At 40.7% G+C, this 17,122-nt stretch overlaps 1 protein-coding gene across 1 annotated transcript; it reads right to left on the bottom strand.

Moving 5' to 3' along the window:
- Window positions 1-316: 316 nt before the first annotated feature.
- On the bottom strand, window positions 317-1,103 carry LOC110887967 (vacuolar protein sorting-associated protein 27-like). The gene is made up of 2 exons (XM_022135520.1): window positions 806-1,103; window positions 317-642 (listed from the first exon to the last, which is right to left on the bottom strand). Exons 1-2 carry the CDS (start codon window positions 1,101-1,103, stop codon window positions 317-319), a joined length of 624 nt encoding a protein of 207 aa, XP_021991212.1.
- Between the last annotated feature and the right edge of the window lie 16,019 nt (window positions 1,104-17,122).

Here is a 17,122-nt window from a genome sequence, read left to right as displayed (position 1 = left end):
TTAAAAAGATTGTACCATCATAGCCAGTTAATAATTTTGGCTAGGTTATACCTCTAAGAACTTCTTTGGAAGATCAATTATAAATTGAAAAGGTATAACATGATGTAATAAAATTACATATTTAAAACCAAAGATAAACTTCATTAAACATGAAACTAGCACAAGCGCCCTAAACGGGTCTTAGAAAGAACAACTGCCCACGCAGGGGCTTACAGGAAAAGGAAATAAGTCCACGCAGGGACTTTGATACTGAAAATAAACTAATGTCCTCATAGGGACATGATTACAAACAACATAAGAAAATTAAACAATTTCCCTACTTCTTCTTTCCTTTGATAAGGTTTGCAAGGCCCTTCATGAAGCTATTATGCTTCTCCTTGGTTTTTCTAGCTTTCTGCTCAACCCTATCTAACCTCTCCAGGATTTCCTGAGTTTGCTGCTGCTGCTGTAGCTGCTGGGGAGGAGGAGGTTGCTGGTACGGCGGGTACTGGTAATCCTGTACTGGGTATCCAGTTGGATAAACTAGAGGGTAAGAAGAAGGGTAAAGATGATGGTATTGAGCAGCGGTAAGGTAGGGATCCTGGTTCCCATAGTCTGATGGATATCCCGATGTGTTTTCAAAAGGATTATACCCAGAAGAACCTGGGTAAGTCAGGATAGGGTTGTCAAAACCCATAGGCGGCTGAGGTGGTGCAAAAGAAGCTGGCAGAGGATCAATCTCTGGTGCCGCATTCGAAGGCCCACCCATTTGGGGGTCTTCCGGAATAGGAGGGTAGGAACTCGAACCCTCCTCGCACGGATATACGTGCGTTCCTCCTTTGCCTCGGAGGCTCGGGAGGTGGCTGAGGTGGCTGCTGAGGTGGCTCCTCAACAGGAAGTGGTGGAGGTGAAACTGCCTGAAGCTGGGGCTCATCCAAGGGAGGTTGAGCTGGAGAGCTATGGTATGATGGGGTAAAGTACCAATCATAAGTGGCCATCTTCTCCTGAAACGAATCGGGCCCACGGTATGGTGATCCCTGAAATGGAGATCCACTTGATATGCTTATAGGGTGGCCCAGTGTTCCGGTCTGCATCTCCGGATCTGGGTCATCATCCATTCCCATTTCCTGATAAAAATGGTCCTCAGGGCCCAAAGGGTTGTAGCCAAGGAAGTCGTTAACATAATCATTCCGGTTGAACTTCCCCGGGGAATAGAGGGAATTCAAATGATGGAAAGAATGCGATTGCAACGAGTGGTATGATTGGTGAGACTCGTGAGAGTGATAGGATTGATGAGAGTGGTGCGAGTGTTGGGGCTCATCTGGGATAAGTGGCCCAAGATGGGTGAAAGGAAGGTGAAGAGCTTAACGAGACAGAATGTCTCGCCGGCTCAAAGGAGTGACCCCACAGATCGTGAGAGTCAGAACTAGAAAGGGACACAGACGGGGTGCATCTGTCAGATGGTCCTGCTGCTGATGGTCCCCCACGCATGGGACCTTTTCCTCTTCCTCTAACTCTGGGAGGCATTTTGATGAACTTCCTGTCAAAGCAAGAAATCAAAACAAAATAAAATATAAATAGCAAAGGAAAGTTAAAGATAAATCCTAAGTCATTTGCCTAGACTCGAGAGTCTAAGGAATGTGCTTATTGTGTCATTGAGATTAAACACAAAAGGTTAGTGTTTAATTCACTCAATGTTGGCTAAGATACCAACCTGTCACACCCTGATATTTCCACATATTACCGATGGGCCTGGCGGGGAGTATAGTGACGTAGTTGATATCATCATTGTCAATACACACAATATTATAGCACAGTGGTAGGCTTGGTGAATAAACTATTACAAACAATAATGTCTGAGTGTTCGAGTTTATGAATATACAGACTGAAATGTAATAAGATCCACAGGCGGATCATAAATGTACAAAGAAACAAAAACAACAGACTTCAGGTATCTTATGGATTTGCAAGATCCTCTATGACACCGTATAGCTCCAGCCTATTACGAGAGGTACCTGTCAATCAGCCTTTAAGAAAATACGTCAGTTTACACTGGTAAATACAATTTAACTGACTCATTTTGAAAACATTTACGAAAATTGATTTGAGTGCACATGGCACAAACCATTTATAACTTGGGACAATCTTTAATAAAATCTTGTATACAGTTTTACATGTTTGTCATACATGTGGGCCCGGTTTGGAAGCCGGACATAATTAACTGACTCACCACTTATAGAACCCACAGAGGAGTTATCCCCAACTTATGGGTAATTTAATATTTAGCATTTGCATCTGTCAGGTGCATGTCTGCACCCCGTGCACAGGTCGTGGCCATTAATAACTTAAATGAGCCGGGGATATCCAGGACACGGTCGTTAACCCCCAATGTTTATGTTATCAAACAATACATATTAAAACGGGGTATGCAGATTTATTACATCACAATTCGATTAAATAATCTCATACCCGACCAAGCAGTATTATTATAATACCGTATCCCAAGCCCGTATAAGGGAAAATAAGTTAAAAGTATTTACCTGATGCTAGCAGTAAAATCCTAAAGCTTTTGAAGGCACCTTCTACCGGAAGCTAATTAATCTGTATAGAAGGTTTATTAACCTATTAGGATGCTAACGGGCCGTTAATTAAGTCAAGGACTTAGACCGGCTAGCTAGAAAGAAACCTTATGGTTCTAAACGCTAGATTAAGCGGAGTCCGAGATAGAATGTGATTTAGACCCGACAAGCTTGGATACTTGCGTAATATGGGTAAACTAAATACATTCTGGAAATTGAGAATTTAATGATAAGGTTAAGCCCGTTTCGGCTATTTTACGTAAACTAGTCACGTAAGCCGATCCGAACCATAAACGCGTAACGGGTAACCAAATAAATTATATACAGGTCTTAATCATTATTATGCTCAAAATATGTTAATATATCAGTAATATATTAACATATATGCCCAAAAAGTAATTTTAACCAAAATCAGTCCCATGAGGGTATTTTGGTAATTTTAATGCCCATAAAAGAGTTTAAATACTAAACTGAGTTCCAGGTTTTATTTAATCAGTAAAAACATGCATTTTTATAAGTTATATCAGTAGGGTATTTTATATACGTAAAATATATCTTGTATAACCAAACTATGCACCGTAGGGGCATTTTGGTAATTTCACACAAGCTTTAAAGATCAAAATAGACTTCTTAGTTTAAAAACTTTGGCTTACTGTATAATTATATAAATTAGCTTAAAACATCAGTGGGTAATAAGTTTTATATGTCAAAAATAGTTTTGACCCATACTAGGTGCTAAAAACGCTTAAAAGTCGATTTAAAGGGATATTTGGGTTAAGATAGGAAATCTGAGTTTCTGATCAGTTTATCAGGTTCAAAATATTCTATTTATCATATATAATCAGTAGCAAAAGTTTTGGCATTAAAATGATATGTAAAACTTATTTTTTGCATGAAAAGGGTAAAACCGACAATTACCGAAATCAAGCTATAATCCTATGTTATGCTCAGCCTCAAAATAAATAAAAATCTTCAAAAATCCCAAAATATTATTTTTTACATCAGTAGGTAAAAAGTTTGGTGTCAAAAATCGGGTTTAGATAGGCTTTATGCTAATTACGCCTTTTAAATAATAAGAAGTTCCTTAATTACGCAATTGAGCATAACTCCTATTCTAGAGCTCAAACTGATGTCAAATTTTCGGGACATGTCTAAATATCAGTAGCAAAGGTGTTAGTCCATTCACATTGCTAAAAATCTCAGTTGTATGTAAAAAGGGCGTTTATGGCATTATTAAGCATAATTACGATCAAGTGCATATAATTCAAACCACTAGGCACCATGCAATATAACTCCAGAGGGTTATACTACTAAGTAATGTGGTCCTAATGGAAGCTTAAAACATGGAAGAATCAAGCTTGAATGGGTCAGAACTGAAAGTCAAAGCAAAAGTCAAGCTTTTGCGACTTTCGGTTATAAACTGACCTTAGACTACTAATTGTCGGGTTAGGACAGATAAAACATGTTTTAATATCAATTACCAAGTCATTAGAATGTTAAAATATAATTTAGAACCTCTGGTTTATTAATTTTAATCATTTTTGACTATTCTGTCCAGGTTAACTTTTTGTCAAACTACTTTGACCCGACAATTGACCAGTCAAACGAGATAATTAGGAGATGCCCTTTTAAGGGTTAATCACCTATACTAACGTGGTCTTATAGCCACTTTCAATTTGATCAGTGGTTAAACCATATGTAATAAAAACGAAAGTCAAACTAAATTTACGCTAACTTTGACTTTAGAGTAATTAAGCTAATTATAACGACTAAACAAGTAATTAGAGGCTTACTAAAGGTCCAAGCAGTCTTTTCTACACTTGATAGTCTTCTCCTTGTCCTTAGCAAGCTCCAGATGTTGTAGATTAGTAAATGTTGCAAGTGTGCTTTAGAACTCAAGAACTAGCACTCTTTATATAGTGAATTCCATGAATCTTGATCATTTACACCTGTTATGGGGGCATCCTAGGATCACCCCAGGTGTCCTACTTGAAGAAATAACCGACATATAGCTCCTTAGGTCGTTACAAACTAGGCTAAGACGGTGGAAAAGCCAAAACCCGCACCTGGCAACATTTTTCTGTTACTAGCACTCTTAGGCGGGCCGCGTAAGCCATAGAGGAGGCTTACGCGGGCCGCGTGGACCGGCTTAACTAGCAAAACAAGTTTCAAGGTTGGCAGAATTAGTCCCTGGTGCTTTTAAACCCCTTTTAACTCCATTTTTGGCAATCAAGGCCCTTGTAGTTAGTTTGTTGAAGTCCAATGATGTGTAAACAAACTTTGTTAGGCTCCGGTTCATTAAATATTACTATGAAAGCAAGTTTCGAAAAGTTGACACTTATAGCCCAAAGTTTGGAAAACATGCTTAACGATCTCGGAATCACGTGAAGTTTTTACCACTTATTCTTGGGAGTATATTTGAATATTTCGAAGCCTCGGTTTCGTTAAAAGGTCACTCAGAGGTCAGAATTGACATATTGACACTTTTAAGCCTTGTAATTATATAATCTTCCGATTATTTTCACAAACGGCTTCTTATATCCAATTGATCACCCGTTTAAGAATATTTTCTTCACGTATGGTCATTCAGAGGCATATGTTTGGCATGTTGACACTTTTAGTCCCTTCGTTTACATATTTTCACTGTTTGACAACTTTAGTCCTTCAAACTCCATCTTTCGCATATTTAGAGTTTAGGACACGTGTCTATACCTAATTGGACACGTTTTTACGTGATGTTACACCTAGCTCTGGCATTAAGCTTTCATCCATGTGCCTGAGCGTTTTCAGGGCAGTATTTTCTGAAATGCTTTTTGCTTCCACAGTTAAAACAACTTTGAGTACGTTTTTGCTTGTCACTCGTCCTGCCTTGATAGTCATTGTTGTCGTTGTTTCCTTCGTGATCCTTGCTGCCATCTTGGCCTTCATTTCCACGTTCAGTACCATGCCTACAAGTCTCCTTGGGATGCCCCCTTTTCCCACAGTTATCATATTTTCCATATTTACATCGCCCGACATGGTAGTGTAGACAATTGTCGCACTTAGGTAGGAGTCCCATGAATTCTTTTCCCTTTTTGGCCTTCTTCTTGTTATTTGCCCGAGTACCATTCTTGAAATTTGCGAGCTTTCTCTTGTTATCACCAGATGGCTCCGCAGGAATCTCCTTTTTCTCCTCCGAGGTGGAGAATTTTCCTAGTCTAACCGCTTCTTCAGTGAGCGCCACACTCAAGTCGATAGCATCTGTGATTCTTGGAGGTTTAGATGTTGTCACTAGGCTTAGAATTTGAGGTGCCAATCCCCCGATAAAGCGTTCGATACTCTTGAACTCTGGTTCCACCAGATATGGAACAACTTGCGATAAATCATGAAATGTCTGCACATACTCGGCTATTTTTGGACCTTCCATTTTCAAGTTCCAAAGTTCAGTCTCCAACTTCTGGACTTCTGCCCTCGAGCAGTATCTCTTACGCATCAGCTCTTTCAGTTCATACCACGTTAAAGCATACGAAGCATCCTCGCCCAACGTCTGAACCTGAAGGTTCCACCATGACAGAGCTCCATCCAGAAACAGTCCAGCTATGTACGTGACCTGATGCTCGGGGTGCACTTACTTAATCGCAAAACATATTCCGTCTTCTCAACCCAACACACAAAAGATATGGCACCCCCAGTGTCGTCGAAATCTCGGGGCTTGCAGTTCAAGAACGACTTGTAGGTGCAGTCTGCGACATAAGCAACATCATTCACATAAGGTATTAGCGATGCACACTTGGAAATGTCCGAACATTTTGTAATGTGTCTTAAGTGACTAAACATTACCGTTGGATGGGTTATTTCCTGAGGTACCTCCGCTGCGTTCGGATCGAAGGGCCTCGTACTGTGCAATGGCCTTTGAGATGCGCTCTTGTAATTCCGCCTCTGTCGTTGGCAGAGGGTTGTTGGTATCGATGTTCCCTTGAATCGACATCTTCTAAGAAGAAGATCGGCTAGGTCAGGTCTTATTAAGGACACAAGCACATAAGCCTCTACTTAACAAATAGGACCTAGGAGGTGTGTTTATATATGTATATAAGCAATCGTCATAGCAAGCAATCATATAACATCACAATTATAGCACAAACATGTAGATGGGAAGATATTTACTAAGAACATAACATGCAAACACGTAGCATCATAATTATAGCACACTGCAGATCAACAACGTGCTTAGCGAAGACATGGCGACTGAGCTCTCGTTATTTACCGACCACAATCACATTGTCTACAGAGTGTATCACATCAAAAGGGACACAGGGTCTCCCTACCCTTGTCCAATAAGTCTATCAGTGTATCAAAATCATGTGGTCAAAAGTGGTCTTCAAAAGTCTCCACAATCTCGGCTCATTAGTAGTGTCTTTACCCAAAAGTAATGCAATCCGGATAAAACCAAAAGCCAAATATGCTGATGACTGAGGTGGAGAAGGGAAGAAAAGCAAACTGCTAACATGTGTGAGCTTCTCCTCGAGCTTGTATATACGTCGAAGTAATTAACTAATCTGCTGCTCGATAGTGAAGGAACGATTATCCAAAACAGGGTGGAGAACGTGGTGTCAACTCAAGCTCCAAAACTCTACGACTCAAAACCTCAAACTACAGCTGAAGTGACAGGAGCAACTCATCCCATGCGTAGCCACCATCATGTGAGGGATGGTAGGGGTCTGAAATTAGCATAGTCTATGGTAGGAACCATCGGAGTGGCTCGTCCATCGGTGAAGTATTGAAAGGAGCAAACGGTGTGGCCTTTGAGGTCGAGGAAAACGCTGCTATAGCAAAAGGATCGTCATGCGGGTGTTGACTTGGAGTACCTTCTCGGGGTGCGATATGTCTTGAAAGAAAGCGATAGGCATGTCGGTGCAATGGACGTCGGTCTCCATAGGGGGAAAAAGAGCAACATCGGCGGGTGCGGGTGAAGGAACAAATGTCTCAACAAAAGAGAAGATCATTAGGTACAGGTACTAGGGCAGGTATAAGGGGTGCAATGTCTGGTAAACCAAAAGAAATAGGGTCATGATCAAGCAAGGGCTCAGGATCAGCAAGTGCAACATCAGGCTGACTCAAAAGGAACAGGAGCTGGCTCAGGAGAAGGCTCTGGGTAGTGTGAAGGTGTGGGATCTCAAGCAGGTGATAGTGCAGCAGTCATAGCGGTGTCGTCATCTAACTAAGTAGCAAAAACTGCAGTCCGCCCGTCTGTAAAGCTGCAGATGTCACAGACTCAAAGGAGTCTGAAATCAAGTGTAAAATGAAAGCAGAGGATACTTCAATGGCAGGAATCTCAGGAGGTAGAATAGCGACGTCATCCTCAGCTATCTCTCCATCACCCTGGGCGTCAATAGAAGGATCATCAACAAACAAATCAACGTCATCGTCAAACTAATCATCAAAAGGCAGATCCTCGGGAGGGATGACCACGAGAGGTACGGCTGTGACAACCCGAACTCTCAAGGTTAGTGACGCCTTGTCTCGTGATTTTAACTTCTAGTTATCCCTCTCTAGTGCATTAATCTAGCATCACTCCATGAAGCTTGAATTTAAACCTAAACGTTACATCTTGTTAAGTGTGAACCTTTGTTATGTGTTAACTTGTTAAACGCTACATGTTTATGTAATTGGGCCACCGCACATAAGTGATTCGGCCCAATTTACTTGTGTTTATGTATTTGGGCCACATGTTTATATATTTGTGCTACTTCTCGGCCCACCCATTTCCCCTTTAATCAGTTTGGCCCAATATTAAACCTCTATGTATATGTAAGCTAGTATGTATTGAGTTGCATAATCCTTAATTTACCAAAACAAACCCTACTCATCCTTCCCTACCTATACGGCAGCTACTGTAGTCGAAGTCCCACCCCCTTTCTTTGTTAATTGTCACTTGGGCTTGAGCCCATTATCACAAGTCGGCCAAAAACAAAAAGGGAACCGCCCCATTATATATTTCATGTTTACGTAATATGAAAAACTTGGATAGCAAGAACTTAAACAAAACCCTACCCCCATAAAGATATCTCGTCGGCTGTGGAACCCCCCCTCTCTCGAGACATCACTTTATTAATTGAAGAGCCTGGTTAGTGAATTCCTGTCTATGCTAGCTATTTATTGATGATTGTGTTTGGTATGATTTTGATTAAAAGATATTGGTATCTTGACTACGGTGAGGAACTTGGCCTATATTAACTATGTACTGCCATGCTAGATCATGTTAAAATTTGACAATTATATATTGATGTGTTTTGTTAGAATATGGATGTGGTATAATGATTTATTAAGCATGAACGTCGCAAAATAATTTGCCAAACAAAGACTACTGTATGATGAATTCCTAATAGAACACTAATTAGATTTAATTTGAATGTATGGTTTTGATTATTGGGGATAGTGTTACTGAGTATATTTTCATCGGTCCAATTATATCTTCCTATTATTACAAGCCCATGTGGCTATCTGTTTGATATGACATTGCATATGATGAGTTTTAAAAAGGATTGTTCTCAAAATTGTTTACTCACGTGAAAAGTTTAGAGTTCCAACAAAGTTTGTTCATTTTTTGTTGAATTGTTTGGTTAGTGGAGATCTATTTAAAAAAAAGAATTCAATTAGTGATTAATTGATATGCATGTGCTGGGTGGGGGTCCACGGTTGTGATTTGGATCACAGAATGGATTGGGTTGGACTGGGTTAAAGGCTGCAAATTAAATAGTGGGCTGTAGGCTAGGAACTAAATTGGGTTATGTTCATGTTAGTTGGGCCAGCTATGGTTGGATCAAATTGTCATTCAAGCTCACATTAGTTAGCCTATATGGCGAACTGGATTATGTATGATGATATAAAAATTGTTATGTGAGCAGTATGTGAATGTTTGCTATGTGTTGAGTGATGACTAGTGTCTATTACATGCAATAGGTCTAAGGATATAAGCTGTCAAATGTTTTGTGAATATGAGTGTTGCAAGTGTGGGCCGAAGCCTTAGTAGGCTGTTACAACATGAGGACCTAAGTTAGTACTAACAATGGGTTGTAAATGGATTATGGACTAATGAGTGGCCGTGGATTGTACCAAACATAAGTGAACTATTAACTTGATAAATATTTGTATTCTTGTGATGCTAGATTGATTGTATGACCTGAACTACATGCTATATGTATGGTAATTGTGTGATACGTGAACAAGGAATATGTGAACAAATTGTAAATGAGTTATATGGTTCATTTGCACATAAAACTGATTCCTACTGGTAACTATGCTAGGACGTGTTTGATCAACTGTTAAACGAATAACTAATCTTACCGAGCAAACCAAGGTGAGTTCACTGCACTTTTCTAAGCATGCGTCCCGGTGGTTTGGGACATCTGGTAAACGTTTCTAAAGGGAATACTGGGTAAACTGTTTATTTGGGATGTTGGTTATTGAACACAGTATAAATCATGTAAGACCCCATACATCTACCGTGTTGCTGAAGAAGCAACGAGGTATTTAGTTGATAGCGCTATTAGGTTTGGCACCCTCACACCGGGCCGAAAGGACGGGCGTGAACTAATTACCTGGACTTCATGACCAATGCCTAGTTAGAGGCATTGGGGTTGGGCATTCACATCGTGTACATATAAGACCCCTTACATCTATTCAAGGTTGTTTGATACCTTGACATCATGACCAATGCCTAAATGGAGGCATTGGGGTTGGGCATTCACATCTAGTCGCCACATACGGTAATCGAGTTAATAACAACATCAAATCAAATTGTTAAGCTGTTCTATACATATATCTGGTAACTAAACTCGTTAGCAAAACTTTGAACTCACCAGCGTCGTCTGACACACTTGTCTGCATGCTTGCAGGTCTATAGGTTATATCATTTGGAACTTGCTGTCTGGGATGCTGGAGTGGTCATGGGTCGAGATATTTGGAATCGCAAGACACGTCTAACGGTTTTGTACATGTGGTTTATGAAACGTCTAACAAATGATTTATGCTTCCGCTGTATTCAATGAATTACGTTAAATGTTTTATAACACTTTAGGATAATGAATGAAAGTTTTTATTTAAATATATGCTATAGTTCAATGTAATTGGTGGCTTGGATCCTGGTACGTCACACGACCTGCGGTGTTTCCGCTTGTGGTATTTTGGGGGTGTGACAGTTTGGTATCAGAGCCACTGGTTATAGTGAACTTGGTTTTAAAAACGTTTTTATAAAACCAGACTATAACCGAACAGTTCTAAATACGTGAATACGACCATGACACTCAGCTCCAGATTGCAAGGTTCGTCTCTCGTTTACTCATTACACTGTATGACTAGTGAACACTTGTTTATGATGTAGCATATGGACACACACCCGACACTATAGCATAACTACCTGGATTTGCTTGCTTACATTATGATGCATTGTTAGTATGTCGTAGTCATTAGATCCCTGTGATCTCATCGTTTGAAAACCTCTGTTTGGCATTCGAGTTCGAGGAACCATTTGACATGAGTTAGGAGGAGCTGAGATGAGTATGCAAATAACAATATTATTGTGGGTGCACACATAATAATAATGTGGGGTGCATGCGAGTCCCAGTAAGGCTTAACAAGTGAAAAAGGGGTTCCGTCCTGTTATTTGATTGATGAGAAACACAACAGACTATAGAATCATAACAGTAATTGTCTCCTACTCGAACATGATCTTTTCACTCCTCTCTGAATTCTTTCGAATCTAGATGCTATTGAGCATTACCTAAACACCCATCTGAACACCTAGCAAACAGGATAGAATGTTAGGTGCTTGTACGAACATCCCTGAGTTGGATGTCGCAGCGTCGAATGTTTGGTCGATACCCTTCTCACTCCTCTTTTTGGCTAGAACTCAGTGTATTCACGTCTTAGACCCTGAAGTGCGCTCACTTTTGCAACGCTCTGGAAACAAACCGTGTAGTATTTAATCAATTTGGAAGATCGATGGATAGGAGGATGAGCGTAGCACTTCAGCGACCCCAGTATTTGAACAACTCTGGTTATCGGCAAAGAACACCAGTGAATTGGCTTCAAACGAATCCTTAAGCCTAGCAAGTGACTCATGGGAGTCAACCCTTAGGAATCAACCGGGACATAACCGATGACGATTGACTGTAGAACGGAATGTATAACTGCCCGTACCATGAGTAGTGCCTTAGGACGGGGCACGAAATGTGAAACGATGGACCCTGTTGATGAAAGGACGCCGGACACCATTACAGGCAATAACACTGGGGGCGACAGTCACGGCAACATCAAGGTACTGGTAATCGTAGCCTACAGTATGGAAATGAAGGTGCCCACGACACGGTTTGGCCATTGATATTCAAGAAGACAACGACAAAGGTACTAGTCTCGGATCTGTTTAGCCCCGATATTTCTCGAAACCGAACCTGTTGTGGAACTGGCCGATGACAAGTCAATTGACACCTCATAAGTTCGTTGGGATGCGAACTCGACCTTGTGGGACAAGTGTACGGCATCGGCTTTCCTCCTATTATCTTTGATGGTTTCGATGCAGTAGTTGTGTAGATTGATTAACTGGATATCGCGTAGATATACCCTATGGGGAGGAAATTTTGCATCACTTTATATTTTGAAGCGTCAGAGTGGTGTAAAGGTTAGCATTATATCAACAAAGAAGGCCCAGAAGTGTCTACGGAAGGATTACCCCGCTATGTTGGCACACGTTACTGATGTTAAGGCTAAGGAAAAGAGGATCGAGGATCCACCAATTGTTCGTGATTTTCCCCTATGTGCTACCAGAAGAATTATTAGATTTACCTTCTCATCGTTAGGTGGAACAACAGATTGGTATCATGTCAGCAACAACCCTTATTACTAGTACTCCTTGTTGTCCTATATCAGGAAGGTTACAAGAACTGCCTACTCAACTTCAGGAACTATTGGACAGGAGTTCTATCGGACCTAGTTTTTCGCTTTGGGGAGCCCCATTTATATCCGTGAAGATGAGCCTTTTCGTATGCATACTGATTTCGAGAACTCAACAAAGTGGCAAGCAGGAACCGTTTGCCTCGACCACGTATTGACAACCTATTGACCAGTTGTGAGGGACAAGCTTCCATTCGAGGATTGACTAACGAGCAAGCTATCATCAGGTGAAATTCCAAGGGGAGAATGCTCTTAGAACAACATATCGAACGCAATACGGCCATTGCGACTTGGCACACCATGAACATGGAGTTAATCAACACACCAGTAGTTATATGGATCACATGAATCGGCAATGCTTATGTGGGCATGTTGAATTCTTTCCAGGAGAAAGGAACATCATGGGCAGCTTTGTATCTTATTTGAGAGCTCCTGAGGGAGGAGCCACACCGCGCGAAGTCTTGATAAATGTAACTTCTCGATGCGAGAGGTACCTTTTTGGTCATATAATCAACGAAGTGGGAATACACGTGGATCTCGCTAAGACCCGTTTGGGTTAGAAACTGATCGACACCAAAGATTCCTACAGGATACAGCAATTCCTTGGTTTCGCTAGATACAATCGCAAATTCATCGAGGGATTTTCAAAAATTGTGTCACTGTAACCTCTGTAGCACAACAGGGTGCTGTATTCATGAAAGACAAAACAGGAGGACATCTTTTCAGCTTTCGAATCCTAACTCTGCAATGCACTGAGCATCGTCTCTACCTGAGGGTGCGGGTGATTCAGTGGTATATCATGATGGTTCGAATCAGAGTCTCAGTTACACGCCGATGCAACACGAGAAGGTGATAGCTTACACAGTAGACTTGCAAGGAGAGTTGCACGAGTTACAACCTACGGTGGGAACCATGGTCTTTTGACTTAAGTTAGAGGCATTACTTGGACGGTACCAAATGCACTACTTAGACCGATCATAAGGGCCTCCCGCGTACCCTTGTTTCGAAGGAATTAAACACGTAATGACATCGCCGGATGAAACCTTTGACTGAATTCCACTGTGAAGCCTGGACGTGTATGAGCCTCGCAGCACCCCAGCAATTCTACCCTATCTGATTAGACTCGCATGTCCAAACCGAAACACTGAAGGAAGAAAATTTTCAAGTTGGATGCCAAGACGGACGATACTCGCTATTTCAGGAAACAAATATGGGTCTCACTATACAGCAATCCAAGGGAACTAGTGTTGAGGGAAGCGCAACAGCTTCGACATTCTAGTCATCTGGATTTTGATGGAATATATTAGGATCTAAGGATCTTGTACAATGGGCTTGAATGCCTACACAGCGAAGCATGCGTACGACGTTCGACGTGTGCGAAAGTCAAGATGGAACATTAGAAACCTTCTGGTTTGTGTCAGTAACCAGAAACACCCATATGGAAATGAGAGCAGACTGCCATGGATTTGTTCACTAGTCTACTTACAACTCGAAATGGAAACACTATCACCTGGATGATCATTGATGAACTCAACTTACCAGCACACTTCTTGCAATCAAGAAAACTGACGAGTCTCCATAGTTGTGAATATTCCTCCGAGAGAGGCGGCTTTTAGGTACGAGGTGCTAACTCCTGTTATCTCTGAATTTGATATGTGCATGATCTGTGTCAGGCAATACAGAACACCCTGGGAGGGTGTGGAATGCTTGGGAGGCATGACAAGCTTAACTGACGTCACGATGGACCATTCAACAGTCTGGGAGGAAGCGGTAGCGTAACCTACAAACTTGAGTTACCCGACGAATCGGGTAACGTACGCGATATCATTTATGTTTGGGATCTAAGGCAGTGGTTATCTGACGAAACACGTGCGATACCTTTACTGGAGGAGTTTAATGAACACATGGACCAGGAAGTCAAGGTTCGTTAACTTAGTCGTATCACGATTGTGAGAGTTCGTTGGAACTCAAGACGTGGATCGGAGTTCACGTGGGAGTGTGAGGATCAGATGAAGCTCAAATATCCTCAACTTTTTCCTGAAGACCAATCTAAATCTGGTAAAACTGGTGAATTTCGGGACAAAATTCCTCTTCAAGTTGGGGATGATGTGGCACCAGAGCAAAATCCGCAGCAACCTTGATTTTCTCACTTCATTCCTCTGTGCTACTTGTCAAATTTCGGGACGAAATTTCTTTCAAGTTGGGGATGATGTGACAACCCGAACTCTCAAGGTTAGTGACGCCTTGTCTCGTGATTTTAACTTCTAGTTATCCCTCTCTAGTGCATTAATCTAGCATCACTCCATGAAGCTTGAATTTAAACCTAAACGTTACATCTTGTTAAGTGTGACCTTTGTTATGTGTTAACTTGTTAAACGCTACATGTTTATGTAACTGGGCCACCGCACATAAGTGATTCGGCCCAATTTACTTGTGTTTATGTATTTGGGCCACATGTTTATATATTTGTGCTACTTCTCGGCCCACCCATTTCCCCTTTAATCAGTTTGGCCCAATATTAAACCTCTATGTATATGTAAGCTAGTATGTATTGAGTTGCATAATCCTTAATTTACCAAAACAAACCCTACTCATCCTTCCCTACCTATACGGCAGCTACTGTAGTCGAAGTCCCACCCCCCTTTCTTTGTTAATTGTCACTTGGGCTTGAGCCCATTATCACAAGTCGGCCAAAAACAAAAAGGGAACCGCCCCATTATATATTTCATGTTTACGTAATATGAAAAACTTGGATAGCAAGAACTTAAACAAAACCCTACCCCCATAAAGATATCTCGTCGGCTGTGGAACCCCCCCTCTCTCGAGACATCACTTTATTAATTGAAGAGCCTGGTTAGTGAATTCCTGTCTATGCTAGCTATTTATTGATGATTGTGTTTGGTATGATTTTGATTAAAATATATTGGTATCTTGACTACCGTGAGGAACTTGGCCTATATTAACTATGTACTGCCATGCTAGATCATGTTAAAATTTGACAATTATATATTGATGTGTTTTGTTAGAATATGGATGTGGTATAATGATTTATTAAGCATGAACGTCGCAAAATAATTTGCCAAACAAAGACTACTGTATGATGAATTCCTAATAGAACACTAATTAGATTTAATTTGAATGTATGGTTTTGATTATTGGGGATAGTGTTACTGAGTATATTTTCATCGGTCCAATTATATCTTCCTATTATTACAAGCCCATGTGGCTATCTTTTTGATTTGACATTGCATATGATGAGTTTTAAAAAGGATTGTTCTCAAAATTGTTTACTCACGTGAAAAGTTTAGAGTTCCAACAAAGTTTGTTCATTTTTTGTTGAATTGTTTGGTTAGTGGAGATCTATTTAAAAAAAAAAGAATTCAATTAGTGATTAATTGATATGCATGTGCTGGGTGGGGGTCCACGGTTGTGATTTGGATCACAGAATGGATTGGGTTGGACTGGGTTAAAGGCTGCAAATTAAATAGTGGGCTGTAGGCTAGGAACTAAATTGGGTTATGTTCATGTTAGTTGGGCCAGCTATGGTTGGATCAAATTGTCATTCAAGCTCACATTAGTTAGCCTATATGGCGAACTGGATTATGTATGATGATATAAAAATTGTTATGTGAGCAGTATGTGAATGTTTGCTATGTGTTGAGTGATGACTAGTGTCTATTACATGCAATAGGTCTAAGGATATAAGCTGTCAAATGTTTTGTGAATATGAGTGTTGCAAGTGTGGGCCGAAGCCTTAGTAGGCTGTTACAACATGAGGACCTAAGTTAGTACTAACAATGGGTTGTAAATGGATTATGGACTAATGAGTGGCCGTGGATTGTACCAAACATAAGTGAACTATTAACTTGATAAATATTTGTATTCTTGTGATGCTAGATTGATTGTATGACCTGAACTACATGCTATATGTATGGTAATTGTGTGATACGTGAACAAGGAATATGTGAACAAATTGTAAATGAGTTATATGGTTCATTTGCACATAAAACTGATTCCTACTGGTAACTATGCTAGGACGTGTTTGATCAACTGTTAAACGAATAACTAATCTTACCGAGCAAACCAAGGTGAGTTCACTGCACTTTTCTAAGCATGCGTCCCGGTGGTTTGGGACATCTGGTAAACGTTTCTAAAGGGAATACTGGGTAAACTGTTTATTTGGGATGTTGGTTATTGAACACAGTATAAATCATGTAAGACCCCATACATCTACCGTGTTGCTGAAGAAGCAACGAGGTATTTAGTTGATAGCGCTATTAGGTTTGGCACCCTCACACCGGGCCGAAAGGACGGGCGTGAACTAATTACCTGGACTTCATGACCAATGCCTAGTTAGAGGCATTGGGGTTGGGCATTCACATCATGTACATATAAGACCCCTTACATCTATTCAAGGTTGTTTGATACCTTGACATCATGACCAATGCCTAAATGGAGGCATTGGGGTTGGGAATTCACATCTAGTCGCCACATACGGTAATCGAGTTAATAACAACATCAAATCAAATTGTTAAGTTGTTCTATACATATATCTGGTAACTAAACTCGTTAGCAAAACTTTGAACTCACCAGCGTCGTCTGACACACTTGTCTGCATGCTTGCAGGTCTATAGGTT

Source organism: Helianthus annuus, chromosome 11 (genome assembly GCF_002127325.2).
Source record: "Helianthus annuus cultivar XRQ/B chromosome 11, HanXRQr2.0-SUNRISE, whole genome shotgun sequence".
NCBI lineage: Eukaryota > Viridiplantae > Streptophyta > Magnoliopsida > Asterales > Asteraceae > Helianthus > Helianthus annuus.
Note: the sequence above shows the minus strand (reverse complement) of the source record. Positions and strands in the feature narration are given on the sequence as shown.